At 46.8% G+C, this 17,058-nt stretch overlaps 1 protein-coding gene across 1 annotated transcript; it reads right to left on the bottom strand.

Annotated features, from left to right (window-relative positions):
* Positions 1 to 422: 422 nt before the first annotated feature.
* On the bottom strand, positions 423 to 7,743 carry LOC118091520 (WAP four-disulfide core domain protein 18-like). The gene is made up of 4 exons (XM_035128604.2): positions 7,638 to 7,743; positions 4,823 to 4,957; positions 2,718 to 2,852; positions 423 to 812 (listed from the first exon to the last, which is right to left on the bottom strand). The coding sequence occupies exons 1-4, from the start codon at positions 7,729 to 7,731 to the stop codon at positions 796 to 798; spliced, it is 381 nt and encodes a 126-aa protein (XP_034984495.2). The 5' UTR covers positions 7,732 to 7,743; the 3' UTR covers positions 423 to 795.
* Between the last annotated feature and the right edge of the window lie 9,315 nt (positions 7,744 to 17,058).

Below are 17,058 nucleotides of genomic sequence, written 5' to 3'. Positions count from 1 at the left end.
TTATCAGGTAGCCTGGCAGACAGGGGAGAAACAAAGTACTCAGATTTCTGTTGTAGACCGCTCTTTTCTGTGATGTAGGTATGATGTTTCTGGGGGTGGTCTTGGACTCCAGGGTGGGCAATTTAAATGTCTATATAAGGGCAGGCACGCCTAGGTCCTCCTTTTTTCTCCTGCATGAGAGAACTGTTGCAACAGTTCAATAAAGATCAGGCTTACTAGTTGCTTTGCTTCCCAATATTCTCTGGTTGGCCTCTGTTATTTTCTCCTACCGATGGAGAACCTACAAAGGACTCTACAAGGACTCTTGTGTACCCCATAAGGGAATAAGGGCAGATTTTGTTTATAACACTTATAAGGCACTTAACCCCATGTGGGAAGCATGTGTACTACTAGATATCTGTTTAGACAAAGGAGCTTCCCCGTGGTCTGCTAGAATTTTATTGGCAGGATTAGATTTCACCTCCAGTTACCGGCCACATTCCTTCCGAGCATGCTCAGTAAGTTGAAACCTTATATGGTACAATTATTTATAATTCTACTTCACAAGTGTCAATAGGAGTGGTGGGGAGAGTTCTGGTTGCTTGTTCCATGCATGTTTACTAAAGGAAGCAAGAGTCCTGCCCTGTAAGAGAGTTGTGTGAGTCTCGCAGCAGCTGTTGTCAAGGTGCATATGTTCCAGAAACACTGAAGATGTTGATGATGGGAGAACTTCCTGGGCTCATGAGTTGGGACCCCACCTTTGGCGAGCAGTGAAGCTGTGTCCTTCAGCTGGACTCCTCTAGGCCCTGCTGCCCTTTAGGGCTCAGCGAAACCTGGGAAGAGCAGAAGGGAGCAGTTAGAGGGAGGCGAAGGAGTCCTGCCCTGGGTGAGCTGCTCCATTTGCAGAGTCTTGTTTGCTGGGGGTGCTAGGCATGGAACCTGAGACCTTCTGCATGCCAGCCAGCCATCCTTGCCACCACTGAGCAATGCCTTTTCAACCCCTGGCGCGTTGGACAAGGGACCAAATGAAAGGCACACTTGTAAAAAAAATGTAAATGAAGGGACAGTCAGGACCTAGAGAAAGATCTGAGGCATGGGCTCAGGCGGGGCCAGTTTTTAGTACAGTAGAATGAAGCAATGGTTTATGCAAAGCTGTGGGCAATTGGGCAAGATCTAGGGTAACCTTGGAGGAAGCTGGTTACATCTACTGTATTCAGGCCAGGAGCTTCTCTGCCTGATGGACCCACCCCACCCCTCTTTTGTGAATTCAAGAGGAGTACAGTATTTAGAAACAAGGCTGTTTCCTCACCATCGGGCACGGTTAAGAAAGAAAAAAGATGGTTGCTTTTCCTGCTCATTTACCCACTGCACCAAGGGCTCTAGCAGAACACAGGAGCATCAGAAGAGCCTGCTGGATCAGGCCAGCACCCTGTTCTCAGTGGCTGAGCAGTTGCCTGTGGGAAATCAGCAAGCAGGATCCAAGCTCAAGAGCCAGCTCTCCTCTACCACGTTATCCTGCAAGTAGTATTCAGAAACACGGCTGCCTCTGACGATGGAGCCAGAGCCTAGTCATTCTGGCTGCTGTTGTTGAGTCGTTTAGTCCTGTCCGACTCTTTGTGACCCCATGGACCAGAACACGCCAGGCACCAACAGACTTCTCCTCTATGAATTTTTCTAATCTTCTTTTAAAACCATCCAAGTTGGTAGCCATCGCTGCCTCCTGAAATTAGGGGCACTTGCATCTTGTGGGGAGAAGAGAGGGACATAGCAATGGTCAGGAGAGGGCCAGACTCAGTTACAGACTGAAACCGTGTGCCGAGGAAGAACTCGGGAGCCGAATTTTAATGGCGGAGTTTGTGTTCTCTGGGACTTATTTATAGCAGCAGCCTGTATGTGAGTGATGACCAGCGGAAGTTGGAATGTGATCTTGCAAAGACTGAACAAAGGAAGATGATAATCAACTCTCCCAGCACACCAGGTCTGAGACAACAAGAAGATTACGAAGGACTACAGACGTGAAATGGATTTTACATTCATAAGAGATAGCAGAGGTGCTGCCTGAGAGGAGGAAATAATGGCTTGCTGTAAGAATGGACAACAACTAGTAAAGGATGAAATGGATATTAAAGAAGAGATGATGTCTTCTTTACGATGCCTTATGAGGAACGGCTTAGGGAGCTGGGTATGTTTAGCCTGGAGAAGAGAAGGTTCAGGGGTGATATGATAGCCATGTTCAAATATACGAAAGGATGTCATATGGAGGAGGGAGAAAGGTTTTTTCTGCTGTTCCAGAGAAGCGGACACGGAGCAATGGATTCAAACTACAAGAAAGAAGATTCCACCTAAACATTAGGAAGAACTTCCTGACAGTAAGAGCTGTTTGGCAGTGGAATTTGCTACCAAGGAGTGTGGTGGAGTCTTCTTCTTTGGAGGTCTTTAAGCAGAGGCTTGACAGGCATATGTCAAGAATGCTTTGATGGTGTTTCCTGCTTGGCAGGGGGTTGGACTGGATGGCCCTCGTGGTCTCTTCCGATTCTATGATGCATTAACAGGAGGAAGAGATGGACACATGTTTACAACCGGAGTGGGGAACCTGAATTTTTAAAGAAATTGTATTAAATCAAAGTAATTTGGACTGATTTGTAATGATTTGGAAAACCAATAACAATAATATATATAAAAAGGAGAGGGCCCGATTCTAGTCGTATGCTTGAGCTGCTGCATCCACCTGGCCTCACCTGCCGGGGCGCACACCTTGCCACATCCCATTGGGCAGCATTTGTCGGTCCCTTTGCAGTGGTTGTCCTCGCAGCATTCCCGTTTGCATGGCAGCCCAGGAGGGATTTTGAACTTGGGGCACTCGCCGGGTTTTACTGTGGGGAAAACACGCACAAAAGAGAGACTGTTAAACCGTGGAACTCGCATTTGTACGATATCCCCCTGAACCAGACCTTTCCTCTTGAGCTTATAAGCCACCCAGGGGCCCAAGGCTAGGTGAGGGGCAACACAACAGGTGTACTGCAGAACGGACTCTCCCCAGGTAGAGGCGTCCAATGGTCTGGGTCTGGAGTGTAGGCGCCTTTCCTAGGTTGGGACTTAGGAGAGTCACCCACCTTGGGAATAAAGGCTATAACAGCAGATTTTCAAACTGTGGGTATGATGAGATCCTGGAAGAGAACGTGAAGTTCTTCTGGATTCTGTGGCACGGGATGCCTTCCTCATCTCTCCTTCCCACAAGGATGCTCCTGATCCACATTGGGTTTCTGCATCCTCCCCAGGCTCCTCATAGTGTTATTTAGGAAGCAGAAGATGTTCTGTGGTGTCCTTCTTCCACTTTCCCCTCTCCGTTGGCTTTGAGAGGGTCAGGGAAGTCACACCTCTGTCCCTTTATTCTGATGCTGGTGTTGGGGTCAGTACCCTGACCCCACAGACCCCGACACTCTCGAAAGGCAGTGTTCTCCCTCCTTCCCCAGCACAGAGGGAGTCAGCCAGCCGGCTTTGAATAACTCAGCACAGAGCTTTTATTTTGGTATGAGCTTTCATGTGCATGCACACTTCGTCAGATACACTGAAACAGAATCAACCAGACCCTTATTTATATTCAGAGGGTGGGGGGTGGGGGGGAATGGGTGATGGGCTGATAGGAGTGGTGAACCTGTTGATGGCTGTTAACGACTGCTGATGACTGCAATTGGTCCTGCGGGGGGGGGGGGGAGCAAGGCACAAAAGAAAGCTAGATCATGCATAATGAGATAAGAATCCGATATCTCTGTTCATCCCAGGTGAACGGAGCCACCAACATGGCTACCTACCTGTAATCAGCACAGAGCTGGCTTTGAATAACTCAGAATCGTAGATGACCTGAGCGCAGTGCTTTTTCTGGGGAAACACGGGGGTACGCATACCCCTAAACATTTTGTGAATCTTAAGTCTGGCCTCATTGAGGGTCAGTATTCCAATACTGTATGAGTAGGAAAATAATGAGAGTACCCCTAAACATTTTTTTTAGGAAAAAAGCACTGCCCGAGGGTCATCTAGTCCAACCCCCTGCCATGCAGGATTTCTAGCTCAAGAATCCCGGACAGGTGGCCATCCAACCTCTGCTTAAAGACCTCCAACGAGGGAGAGTCCATCACTTTCCAAGGGAGCTCATTCCACTGTCAAACAATTCTCACTGCCAGAAAGTTATTCTTAATGTTTAGTCAGGATCTTTTCTTGTCATTTGAATCCATTGGTTTGGGTCCTCCCCTCAGGAGGAGCAGAAAACAAGGGCCAAATCGTCCATGTGACGGCCCTTGAAGGGCTGTCTCACTTGAACAATTGTTTGACGTATGCATTGGTTTTGTGCCTTCTTTAGATACAATTGACCTTTCGATAGGATTGTAATGATTGTAGCATTTGTTAATTGCCATTGTCAACTACTGTGAGCTTGTTTGAGCTCAGCCTTGTTGCTGGAATAGAAGTGGAATAGAAATATTACTGGTAAATCACATGGTGATTAAAAAAGATCATTAGTGGCAGGTTTTCTTGGAGATGAGGGCTACACTTGTCCCTTTGAGTATTTCTCAGGAGCGCTTGAAAGCCTTTGTGCCAGAAGCACATGGAAGTCCTGTGTTTTGGACTACAGTTCCCATCATCCCTGACCACTGGTCCTGTTAGCTAGGGATCATGGGAGTTGTAGGCCAAAACATCTGGAGGGCCGCAGTTTGGGGATGCCTAGGCTAGGGGTTCCAGCTCTTTCCCATATACCCCACATCCCTCTGATATAGGGGACATCCTACTGAAGGCAAGACTGTTGCACCCCAAGACCCCAGTCTGCTTCTGAGGGGAAAGGACTTCTTACCGTTTAGCGGAGATTGGCAAGTGTGGCCACAGTTGTTGCTGCAGCACTTCTTGTCCTCAAGGCATGAATCATCTCCAGAACATTCCTCCACACATGGTCCATAGGGGTCCGGCGGGGGGCAGTATCCTGGCTTCCCTGGAACAGAACAACCAAATGACTTGCCGGCAGTGGGGCGGGGGGGTCTTTTAAGGCAGCTCACTCTGGGCTCCAGGCTCCCTTATAGATTTGTAGAGTTGGAAGGGATGGCCAAGGGTCATCCAATCCAAGCCTCAGCTCAAGAATCCCTGGCAGATGATCATCCAACCTCCAGGCCTCCAAGGAAGGAGAGTCCACCACCTCACAAGGGAGCCTGTTCCACTGTCAAACAGCTCTTAGCACCAGAAAGTTCTTCCTGATATTGAGTCATAATCTTCTTTCTTGTAAATGTAATCCTACTTGGGTCCTACTCTCCAGAGCAGCAGAAAACAAGGTTGCTCCATCTTTTGAAGACGGCTGTCATGTCACCTCTTAGTCTTCTCTTCTCCAGGCAAAATATACCCAACTCCCTCAACTGTTCCTCACAAGGCTTGGTTCCCAGACCCTTGATCTACACACCTTCCAGCTTCTTAATGGCCTTCTTAAACTGTGGCACCTAGGACTGGACATGGTACTGCATGGTATAGAATCATAGAATTGCAGGTGGTCATCTAGTCCAGGAATCTTTTGCCCAAGGTGGGGCTTGAACCCAAGACCCTGAGGTTAAGAGTCTCATGCTCTACTTATTTATGTATGTCACTACTGCGGCCTGTGTTTCGTGCAAAAATGGAAAACGAGCGAGGTCCCAACCAAAGAAGAATGGCAACTTAAACTGAGGGAATACACACAGTTTGCAGACTTATAGAATAAGAGAACAAGAAGAAGGCATGTTGAAAGAAGACTGGAAAAGGTTTGCTGAATACATAGGTGAAAATCGTGTTTATTTTAAAATGCTGGTAGCATTTAGATAAATTCAACAGTGTAAATAAGTTTTGATGGATGTAACAATGGGTTACTGAATGGTTTAGTTCATGTCAATATGCAGTGATTTATGGTATGCAAAATGAACTGTGGAAGGAGATGAAGGGAAGTCAATGATTCGAGGTTGTTTAAATGAATATTTTGAAAGGTAATTTAGAAAATTTAATAATTTTTTTTAAAAAAGAGTCTCATGCTCTACTAACTGACCTATTCCCACATCTGAGCATGGCAGAATAGAATAATGCTGTTACTTCCCTTGATCGGGACACTAGACTTCTGTTGGTGCAGCCTAGAATATCATTCGCTTTCTTTGCTGCTGCATCACACTGTTGATTCGTGTTAAGTCTGTGGTCCACCAAGACCCCTAGATCCTTTTCACATGTACTGCTAGTAAGCCAGGTGTCCCTCATTCTATATTTGTGCATCTGGTTCTTCCTGCCTAAGTGCAGAACCTGACATTTGCCCCTATTGAAATTCATTCGGCTAATGGATTTGTTTTGTTAACGGCTCAGGACCACAATACCTCAAGGACCGGCTCTCTCCATATCAACCCACCTGGACCCTGAGATCATCTTCTGAGGCCCTTCTGCTTCGCTTCGTGTGCCTCCTCCTCGAGAGGTCAGGAGGGTGGCAACACGAGAACAGACCCTCTCTGCAGTGGCTCCCCGTCTGTGAAATGCTCTCCCCGGGGATGTTTGCCTGGTGCCTCCATTATACAGCTTTAGGTGACAGGCAAAAACGTTACTCTTTAACCAGGCCTTTTGCCTGACTTGATCTACATCCTATACCCTTTTTAAAACGCTGGCTCTTTTTTTGGGGTGTGTGTGTGTGTGTGTTATTGGTTTGTTGTTTTTGTTTTGATTTTATGTATTTGATATTTTGTGTGAACTGCCCCGAGACCTTTGGGTATAGGGTGGTATAGAAATAAAATAAAATAAAATAATAATTCCCACACTCCCCATACAGCAAACTGCCCCTTTTAGATGCTCACAGCAACATCTGGAGAGCAAGACAGGCAGGCTGGCTTCCTGGGTGCACAAAGGCTGGCAGGAGACCAACACCCCCCAAACATAGCTGCCAAGTTATCCCTTTTTTTCAGGGATTTTCCATTATGCTGAATAGGCTTCCTCGCGAGAAAAGGGAAAACTTGGCAGCTATGCCCCCAAAGCAAGAACTCCTCTGAGGTTCTCCTTAAAGGCACAGGATATTCCTGTAGAAAACCTGAGGATCTCATTGAAACAAAAAATGCCTGTCCTTGATCTCCAGGCTGCTGGAGGAGGTCATTATTCCATTAGCGCAGGCAGACATCCCCAGAAAGTTTTGCAAAGCATTTCAGGGACTGACTAATATTGAGGTCTTGGGTGCAACCGGCAGTATGGTTAAAGGGGGACATTTGGAGCCTCAGCTATGTATGTCCCCCCCCCCCGGGTGCCCCGACTTCCAGTGCCCCCACCTCTTCTAGGGGTCGTTTCTGTGCAAGGGATGAAACCCAAGGCAACCCTAGTTGGGAGCATCCCATTAAACTCAGTGCAATTTCTGAGCAAACACACAAAGGGCGGTGCTGGGCAACTGGGGGATGCAGCTGCCTTTTAGCAGCACACCAAGATCATAGAGTTCCAGAATTGGAACCCCCAAGGCCAAGGGTCATCTAGTCCAGCCTCCCGAAACACAGGAATCCCAGCTAAAGAATCCCTGACAGGTGGTCATCCATTACTACGTATAAACCTCTAGTGAAGGAGGGTCCACACCACCTTCCAAGGGAGCCTCTGCCTTTGATTAACCAGCAGTGTGAGGGCCCCTTCCTGGCAGTGCCGCTTACCTTCTGACGGGCAGTCAGGTGTCAGAGAACCTGCCCGTGTGAGCTCAGCACAAAGGGTGACGAGCCCCACAAGGACCACGAGGGCAGACTTCATGGTGCTGCTGGAAGAGAGTGCCAAGCAGCCAGCCCCTTGGGGATATATAAGCCCGCCTTGAAGAAGGGGAAATTAGCAGGTGATGCAACAATGAGATGACAGTTTGGGTGACCTTTTCACACACAAAAAAAATGGGTTTTGGCAGGAAATGAAGACATTGCCTCCGGAGATTGGTTCATACCTGTTTGGGGCCATTGTTGGCAACTTTTTTCCAGTCCAAACTGGAGCCTCCTGGTTCTGCTGGCTTCTGGCAGGAGTCAACCCTGGGACATGAGGAAGGTCCACAGCCCTGACCTGGCTTGGCAGAAGGCAGCTTGCATGCCAGGTGGAGGGGAATATTGCTGGTGCTTCTCAATGGGCAGCTCTTTGTCCCCTGGGTAAAAAAATGAAATGGCAAAAATGTTACCCCTAGCAAAAGTGGAGCTGAGAGCATGAAAATATTATTACAATCGATCCCCAGTCTCTGGGCAGTGAGAGACTCCAGGGATTTGAGGTGCTTATAAGGGTTTTGTTTCCTTGGAATGAAGGTCAGCGGAGACTGTGGAGTCTTTTTTTTTTAAGAAAAAAAAGAAAAACAGAAAAAGAAAGAGAAAAAAAGAAAAAACAAATACATGAAAAAGGTATGGATACATAAATCATAAATATAGATGCATAAATCATAAATACATAAATATATAAACTAAATATATAAATCATAATATGAAAGATACCATATAAATAAATCTAAAGGTAAAACAAATTCATATTAGAGAATCATACATATAAAGAAAATACATACAAAAAAAGATCAGAATAAACAGAACTCATGATTAGTCTTATTGCATTTTTAATGCCCCATCACCCATCCCACCACCCACCACAAGTGAGATTGTACTTCCAGCCATAATTTGTACTGCACATTTCTTCTTTTATGTGTCATCTGTATACCTGGTTTTAATTTTATTCATTTACATACCTTTTTGTGTCTGAGTCTTTATAGGCCTTCTGCAAGTGAGGGATTTTCCACCATTGTTGCTAGATATTTTCTAAATTTCCCCCAATCTTTATCTCTTATTTGTTCATTAATTCCTTTAATTCCAGCATTTTTTACTGCTGCATTATAGTATATTAACATTTTGTTCTGCCATTCCTCCTTGCTCGGTATCTTACTACTTTTCCAATTTGATCCAATTTTCCAATTTGATCCAATTGATCAAAAAAAATGGTACTAATTGAGACTGTGGAGTCTTTGATAGATTCATTTACACATACGGTATATAGAACCCGAGCATAGGAGGGGAGGGGGCTCACAGCATCAACACCCCAAAAGATCTTCCTTCCCCGTTAGTCTCAGCTTTGGATCCAGCATGGAGCAAGCAGGTCTCTATGTCTCCAGCAGCTCAGCTCACACCCTGAAACTTTGGCCATTGTTTCCCTACCGAGCAGGTAGGTGAAGGTGAAGGTGTGGAGGAAAGAATGACCAGTTTGTTCTATGGCGCAGAGCAACTTACCGGAATTTGGTTATGCTGATGGTGGTGCTTAACTAATCATTCCCTAGACAGGTTTGGAAAGTTTGCTTTCAAACATTCTTCCCCCACAGATACAGGATCACAAGAACTTCAGGGGACTCTGTGCATCATCCAGACTGACACCCCCCCTCCTATTATTTCAACAGATTACTTTTAAACCAAACCTCTTCATTTCTGGCATTTCGCTTGGAATGGGGAGAAGCTGTGATCAGAGGTCCTGAAGAAGCCATATCTCCTGTATGCATTCCCATAGAATCATAGCTTTGTAGGGCTGAAAGTGACCTCCAAGGGTTATCTAGTCCAGTGTTTCCCAAGTTTGGGAAACACTGATCTAGTCCAACCCCCTGCAATGCAGGAAGCACAAGGTTCCCATCGACAGGATCCCCATTGCTCCCTCTTCATGCTGTTGAACAGCTGCATGAAACTGTGGGGAGATCTGGAACATGGTATCGGCAGCCTGAGAGTGAGAGCGGTCTCTTTCCTCTCTTCCTCCACGTATCCCAAGAAGGCCACAGGGAGACAGAAGGTGTGCTGAGATAACTGAGATCACATGCAGAAGCATCTCTGATCATTCCCCAAATTGGTGAGGCTCATTTGACAGCAACAAGCAGGCCAAGCCTTTAGGGTCATCGGTCAAGGCCTGTGGAACTCTCTGCCACTAGAGATTCAACAGGCACCTTCTGTGCCAGGTTTTAAATGCCTGCTGAAAATTTTGCTATTCCACCAGGCCTATGAAAGCAGTTAAGAATTAATTGTTCCACAATGTTAATCAATGTCTGTTTTTAACTTTTTTATTGCATGGGTTTGTGTTTTTATTGCTGTAAACCTCTTTCACACACACACACACACACTCCTGTGATATACAAATATCTAAATGAATGAATGAATGACTGTGGCTTGAAAGCAGCCAAGGACCAGATCACAGAGGCTACCAAACTGGAAATGGATCTAGCCAACAAGGCAGACGCTTTGCCAGAGAATTAGCCAATCTGAGGCTAAATTTACGACCGGTCTTGGATGGAGTTGCATGTCGTCATCCGAGTCCTATCTGAGCCTCGGAAGTGATGCTGGATGTGGGGGCTCAGCTGGGAGCTGCGGCCAGAAGTCTTAGTGCAGAGCGTCTGCTGCTGTGCCAGCTGCTGTAACCTGTTCCTGGAAAAGGCAAGCCGGCAAGCTGGCATATGCCTCAGCCATATCCAGAGGACGTTCTGGCTACTACTACTGTTGTTCTTTAGTCGATAGTCGTGTCTGACTCTTTGTGACCCCATGGACCAGAGCACGCCAGGCACTCCTGTCTTCCACTGCCTCCCGCAGTTTGGTCAAGCTCATGTTCGTAGCTTCGAGAACACTGTCCAACCATCTCGTCCTCTGTCGTCCCCTTCTCCTAGTGCCCTCCATCTTTCCCAACATCAGGGTCTTTTCCAAGGATTCTTCTCTTCTCATGAGGTGGCCAAAGTATTGGAGTTTCAGCTTCAGGATCTGTCCTTCCAGTGAGCACTCAGGGCTGATTTCCTTCAGAATGGATAGGTTTGATCTTCTTGCAGTTCATGGTACTCTCAAGAGTCTCCTCCAACCCCTACTACTACTACTACTACTACTACCACTACCTTACCCTGCCTTTCTCCCTGACGGGACTCAAGGCAGCTTAAAGATAATAATAATAACCACTAAAAGCATAGAATAAAAAACAAATTAAAAACAACAACAATTAAACATTGTGATATATATCAATCATTTATTAAAGCCAAACAAATAATGAAAATAAAAACAGCACAAGACCAGCCTTTTCATTAAAACAGCACTTCCCAAAAGCCAGTTGGAAAGTCTTCACCTGCCGGCAGGACAAGGAGAAAGCAGCCCAAGTCCTGACGGAGCATGTTCCATTGGTCACATTGATGGAACCAGAACTGCAGGTGGAACAAAACCTTTTATGAGTTTCTCTTGCTTTCTGTTTTAATTGACAAGCTGAGCTTGGTATGGGGCTAATTCCAACAAACTATAGATACCCCAGAGACCCAGGGCTTTGAGCATCAACGAACTTCCACTTTGGGGATGAGCTTGCATAACATGGTCTTTCCGAGAATGAATGAAAGAAATACTTACTGGATGGGGAAACCATGCCAGTCCTAACCCCCCCCCCCCGAGAAGGAGAAAACAAGCTTGTTCCCTTTTCCATGTGACAGCCCTTGAAATATTTGAGGATGGCTATCATATCTCCTCTGTCTCCTCTTTTCCAGGCTGAACGTAACCAGTTCCTTCAACCATTCCTCACAAGGCTTGGTCTCCAGGGCCTTGATCATCTTGTTCACCCTCCTCTGCACACCTTCCAACATGCTTCTTAAACTGTGGTGCCCAGAACTGGACATAGTATTCTAGGTGAGGTCTGACCATATGTTGATGCAGCATATATATTATTTCAAATACTGTAGAATTATAGAGCATACTACTTTTACAGCAAAACCCTTCCATTCTGGCATTTCCCTTGGAGTGCTATGGAGGAGCTGTGATCAGAATTAATGAGGCAGGCAGATCTTCTGCATGCATTTACATAGAATAATAGATTTGTAGAGTTGGACGTGACCCCCAAGGGTCATCTAGTACAACCCCCTGCAATACAAGGAGGGGGTTTCCCATTGAGAAATTCCCCATTTCTCCTTCTCCAGCTGTTGAACAGCTGCTTCAAACTGCTGGGGATTTGGTATGGGCAGCCTGAGAGTGAGAGCAGTCTCTTTCCTCTCCGCCTCCACATATCCCAGGAAGGCTACAGAAAGACTGAAGAAGTGCTGATCAAATGCCTGCTGAAAACTTTGCTCTTCCACCAGGCCTATGCAGGCAGTTAAAAATGAATCCTTCCACAATGTTAATTGATGCCTTAAAAAAATAAATATTGCTATTTATTCAAAGGTGCCCAAAATATGTACCCATTACAACATATCATTTTATAATATACTGAGTCTATGCTCCAGGGATGTCCCTGATTTAGAGAAGCTGTCCCATTTCTGATCAGATCCCCAAATGTCCCACTTTTCCTTAGGATGTCTCTATTTTCATTGGAGAAATGTTGGAGGGTATGAGATTGCCGGTTCTTGTTCTTCCTGTTCTTGCTTTCTCTTTTAATTGGTAAGTAAGATGATCTTAGGGTGGGGCTAATACAAGTGGAGTCCTGAAATACCCCAGAGACCTTTGACTTCAAGCCTCACCTAACTTCTCCTGCTTCTGGAATGTGTTTCATGACATGGGAGTCTGGTGGATGAGAGAAAGGCAGGCTCACTGGATTGGGAACTGTGTTGTATGGAATAATCATAATCATAATTAATAATCATTTATTACTTATACCCCACCCAACCCTGGGCTGCTTCCAACAAGAGATTAAAAACACATTAAAACTGCCAGCCCAAACCTGTCTTTCCTGCTACTTACGGGAAACAGCACCTAGGCAGACTGGGAGAGGACATTGTCCTGCACAAACAATGCTTGGCTGCTGCACTCAGCACAATATCCTTCCTGGTAGCATCATTATCTTCCTCCTCTTCATGCTCTTGTGAAAACAGTCCCCATCTGAGTCATCCCAAATGCTTTGGGATGGAGAAGCATTTTCAGCTATGCTTCCCAGTGGCACAGCTACCAAAGTTGTATTTAACGCGTAGAATTTATACACTGCTTGATTGTAAAAAGAAGAAGCTCAAAGCAGTTTACAAAAGAGAGAGAATGATACAATTATCCATAAGAAATATAGGTAAAGGGACCCCTGACCATTAGGTCCAGTCGTGACCGATTCTGGGGTTGCGTGCTCACCTCGCATTATTGGCCGAGGGAGCCGGTGTATAGCTTCCAGGTCATGTGGCCAGCATGACAAAGCTGCTTCTGGCGAACCAGAGCAGCACATGGAAACACCGTTTACCTTCCCGCTGTAGCGGTTCCTATTTATCTACAGTACTTGCATTTTGACGTGCGTTCGAACTGCTAGGTTGGCAGGAGCTGGGACCAAGCAACGGGAGCTCACCCCGTCACAGGGATTCGAACCGCCGACCTTCTGATCAGCAAGCCCTAGGCTCAGTGATTTAACCCATAGTGCCACCTGGGTCCCCTGGAAATATAGGTAAAGGTAAAGGGACCCCTGACCATTAGGTCCAGTCGTGACCGACTCTGGGGTTGCGCGCTCATCTCGCATTATTGGCCGAGGCAGCCGGCGTATAGCTTCCAGGTCATGTGGCCAGCATGACAAAGCCACTTCTGGCAAACCAGAGCAGCACATGGAAACACAATTTACCTTCCCACTGTAGAGGTTCCTATTATATAAGGACTTTCAAAAAGTTAAAATAATAATAGGCTGGAAACGGATTAAAACTCACACCAGCTTTCTAAACATGAGGACAGGAGTGTCTAAACAAGAATGTTTTTAGCAGTCGCCAAAAAGCGTACCGTGAAGGCACCTGCTTCGAATCAATAGGTGGGGAGTTACAACGTGTTGTTGTTGTTTAGTCGTTTAGTCGTGTCCGACTCTTCGTGACCCCATGGACCATAGCACACCAGGCACTCCTGTCTTGCACTGCCTCCTGCAGTTTGGTCAAACTCATGTTCGTAGCTTCGAGAACACTGTCCAACCATCTCGTCCTCTGTCGTCCCCTTCTCCTAGTGCCCTCCATCTTTCCCAACATCAGGGTCTTTTCCAGGGAGTCTTCTCTTCTCATGAGGTGGCCAAATATTGGAGCCTCAGCTTCACGATCTGTCCTTCCAGGGAGCACTTAGGGCTGATTTCGTGTAGGCACTGCTAAAAGATCATTCTGAGATTTAATTATTTTGTCTAAGTTGTTTGTTTCAAAGGCTGTGGTCTCAGCTGTTTCTTCAGTTGGCCAGCAAGACTTGGCAGGAGGCACCCTTTCAGGGCTGCACTGCATATTTTAATTTAGGGTCAAAAAGGAAACTTATCTAGTTTGCCCCAGCACAAAATGTGAGAACACATGAACGGCCCTGTAGCTGAATCAGACCTAAGACTTTGCCCATCTAGTCCAGCATCCTGTTCTCACAGTGGCCAAGCAGAAGCCCAAACGCGAAGCCCAAAACATCACCTGATGGGGTGGCCAAGAGCCTAGTTCCACTTGGGCTCCATGACAGCTAAGCCAGCAGCTGTGCTGCTCCTCATAGTTGCATCTTGATGCCAGGTCTGTCTTCACCGTTGACATAACACTCAATCATATAGGGCTTGCAAAGTGATGGGAGGAAGCCTGTCCCTACCAGAAAACATGGTGGTTTCACAGAGGAGCAACTGCAATTACACCAGTCAGAGTTGATGGCTGTGGTCACCCCATGAGATAAATGAATAATAATAATAATAATAATAATAATAATAATAATAATAATATATTATAATAATATAATATGGTCCAGTGAGAGCTGGACCATAAAGAAGGCTGATCGCCGAAGAATTGATGCTTTTGAATTATGGTGCTGGAGGAGACTCTTGAGAGTCCCATGGACTGCAGGAAGATCAAACCTATCCATTCTGAAGGAAATCAGCCGTGAGTGCTCCCTGGAAGGACAGATCGTGAAGCTGAGGCTCCAATACTTTGGCCACCTCATGAGAAGAGAAGAATCCTTGGAAAAGACCTTGATGCACAAGGAGAAGGGGACGACAGAGGACGAGATGGTTGGACAGTGTTCTCGAAGCTACGAACATGAGTTTGACCAAACTGTGGGAGGCAGTGGAAGACAGGAGTGCCTGGCGTGCTATGGTCCATGGGGTCACGAAGAGTCGGACACGACTAAACGACTAAACAACAACAACAACAACAACAACAATAATATAGCACCCTTCATCAGAGATCCCAGGGCGGTGTACATTAAAAACACATTGCAGAACAGGTAGGTAGCCGTGTTGGTCTGAGTCGAAGCAAAATAAAAAAATTCCTTCAGTAGCACCTTAAAGACCAACTAAGTTTATATTTTGGTATGAGCTTTCGTGTGCATGCACACTTCTTCAGATACACTAGAAACAGAAGTGTCAGACCCTATATACGGTATATACAGAGGGTGGTGGGCATGGGCGTACCCAGGATCAAAACTAGGGGGGGGCAAGGGGAGGGGCCAAGGCACGGAAGGGGAGGGGCCACAAAGTGGGCGGGAACGGCGAACTCGCGCTCCGCCGGGCTGTGCTCCTCCCTAGCAGCAGGGCTGGTAGGCGGAGGCGGAGCCCAGCCCAGCGGAGCGTTCCCGCCCGCCGCGCCGCACTCTCTGGTTCCCCGCCGCGCTTGGCCTTGCCTGAGGGCGCGCCGGGGAGCTGGAGGGAGGGTGCGGCGCGGTGCGGCGGGAATGGCGAACTCGCGCTCCGCCGGGCTGTGCTCCGCCTCTGCCCACCAGCCCTGCTTCTAGAGTAGGGCAGCTGCCCTAACTTGCCGCATGGTGGGTACGCCCTTGGTGGTGGGGGTGGGTGGGAATGGGTGGTGGGCTGATGGGAGTGGTAAACCTGGAGATGGCTGTTAATGGCTGCTGATGGCTGCAATTAGTCCTGGGCTGAGGTGCAGAACATCAATGATAAAAACACAATAAAAACATACTAAAAATGCAAAAGCCTTTGACTGTGTCGACCACAGCAAACTATGGCAAGTTCTTAAAGAAATGGGAGTGCCCGATCACCTCATCTGTCTCCTGAATAATCTCTACGTGGGACAAGAAGCTACAGTTAGAACTGGATATGGAACAACTGATTGGTTCAAAATTGGGAAAGGAGTACGACAAGGCTGTATATTGTCTCCCTGCTTATTTAACTTAATACAGTATGCAGAATTCATCATACGAAAGGCTGGACTGGATGAATCTCAAGACGGAATTAAGATTGCCGGAAGAAATACCAACAATCTCAGATATGCAGATGACACAACCTTGATGGCAGAATGTGAGGAGGAATTAAAGAACCTTTTAATGAGGGTGAAAGAGGAGAGCGCAAAATATGGTCTGAAGCTCAACATCAAAAAAACCAAGATCATGGCCACTGGTCCCATCACCTCCTGGCAAATAAAAGGGGAAGAAATGGAGGCAGTGAGAGATTTCACCTTCTTGGGCTCCTTGATCACTGCAGATGGTGACAGCAGTCACGAAATTAAAAGACGCCTGCTTCTTGGGAGAAAAGCAATGACAAACCTAGACAGCATCTTAAAAAGCAGAGACATCACCTTGCCAACAAAGGTCCGTATAGTTAAAGCTATGGTTTTCCCAGTAGTGATGTATGGAAGTGAGAGCTGGACCATAAAGAAGGCTGATCGCCGAAGAATTGATGCTTTTGAATTGTGGTGCTGGAGGAGACTCTTGAGAGTCCCATGGACTGCAAGAAGATCAAACCTATCCATTTTGAAGGAAATCCAGATTGTGAAGCTGAGGCTCCAATACTTTGGCCACCTCATGAGAAGAGAAGACTCCCTGGAAAAGACCCTGATGTTGGGAAAGATGGAGGGCACAAGGTGAAGGGGACGACAGAGGACGAGATGGTTGGACAGTGTTCTCGAGGCTATAAACATGAGTCTGACCAAACTGCGGGAGGCAGTGGAAGACAGGAGTGCCTGGCATGGGACTTCTGGATTAAGCGCCATCGCCGTCGGACGCGGGAGAAAATCGCTCCCATCTCTTTGAGGATTTTAGGGGTTCTGCAGAGCGTGCGGACCCCCCAGAACTTCAGGAGGAGCGTCCTGAAGACTTGGAGACTTGGCGGCTGTCCTTTTTGAACCTCCTTCCCCCCTCCCCGGAGAGCCCTAATAAGGGCGCTAAGAGCGGGAGAAGTGGAGGCGCAGGCACAAACAAGTCCACCGCTTCCCTCAAAGGGAGAAGC

Source organism: Zootoca vivipara, chromosome 7, assembly GCF_963506605.1.
Source record: "Zootoca vivipara chromosome 7, rZooViv1.1, whole genome shotgun sequence".
Lineage (NCBI taxonomy): Eukaryota > Metazoa > Chordata > Lepidosauria > Squamata > Lacertidae > Zootoca > Zootoca vivipara.
The sequence above is the reverse complement of the archived record's forward strand: the minus strand, read 5'-3'. Positions and strand labels throughout refer to the sequence as shown.

Excerpts from the sequence above, each read along its gene's own strand:
- LOC118091520 (XM_035128604.2), bottom strand. The coding sequence starts at position 7,731 with ATGAAGTCTGCCCTCGTGGTCCTTGTGGGGCTCGTCACCCTTTGTGCT. Across the intron at positions 4,958-7,637 it reads ACCTGACTGCCCGTCAGAAG|GGAAGCCAGGATACTGCCCC; the intron begins GTAAGCGGCACT and ends GTTCTGTTCCAG. Across the intron at positions 2,853-4,822 it reads TTGCCAATCTCCGCTAAACG|TAAAACCCGGCGAGTGCCCC; the intron begins GTAAGAAGTCCT and ends TTTTCCCCACAG.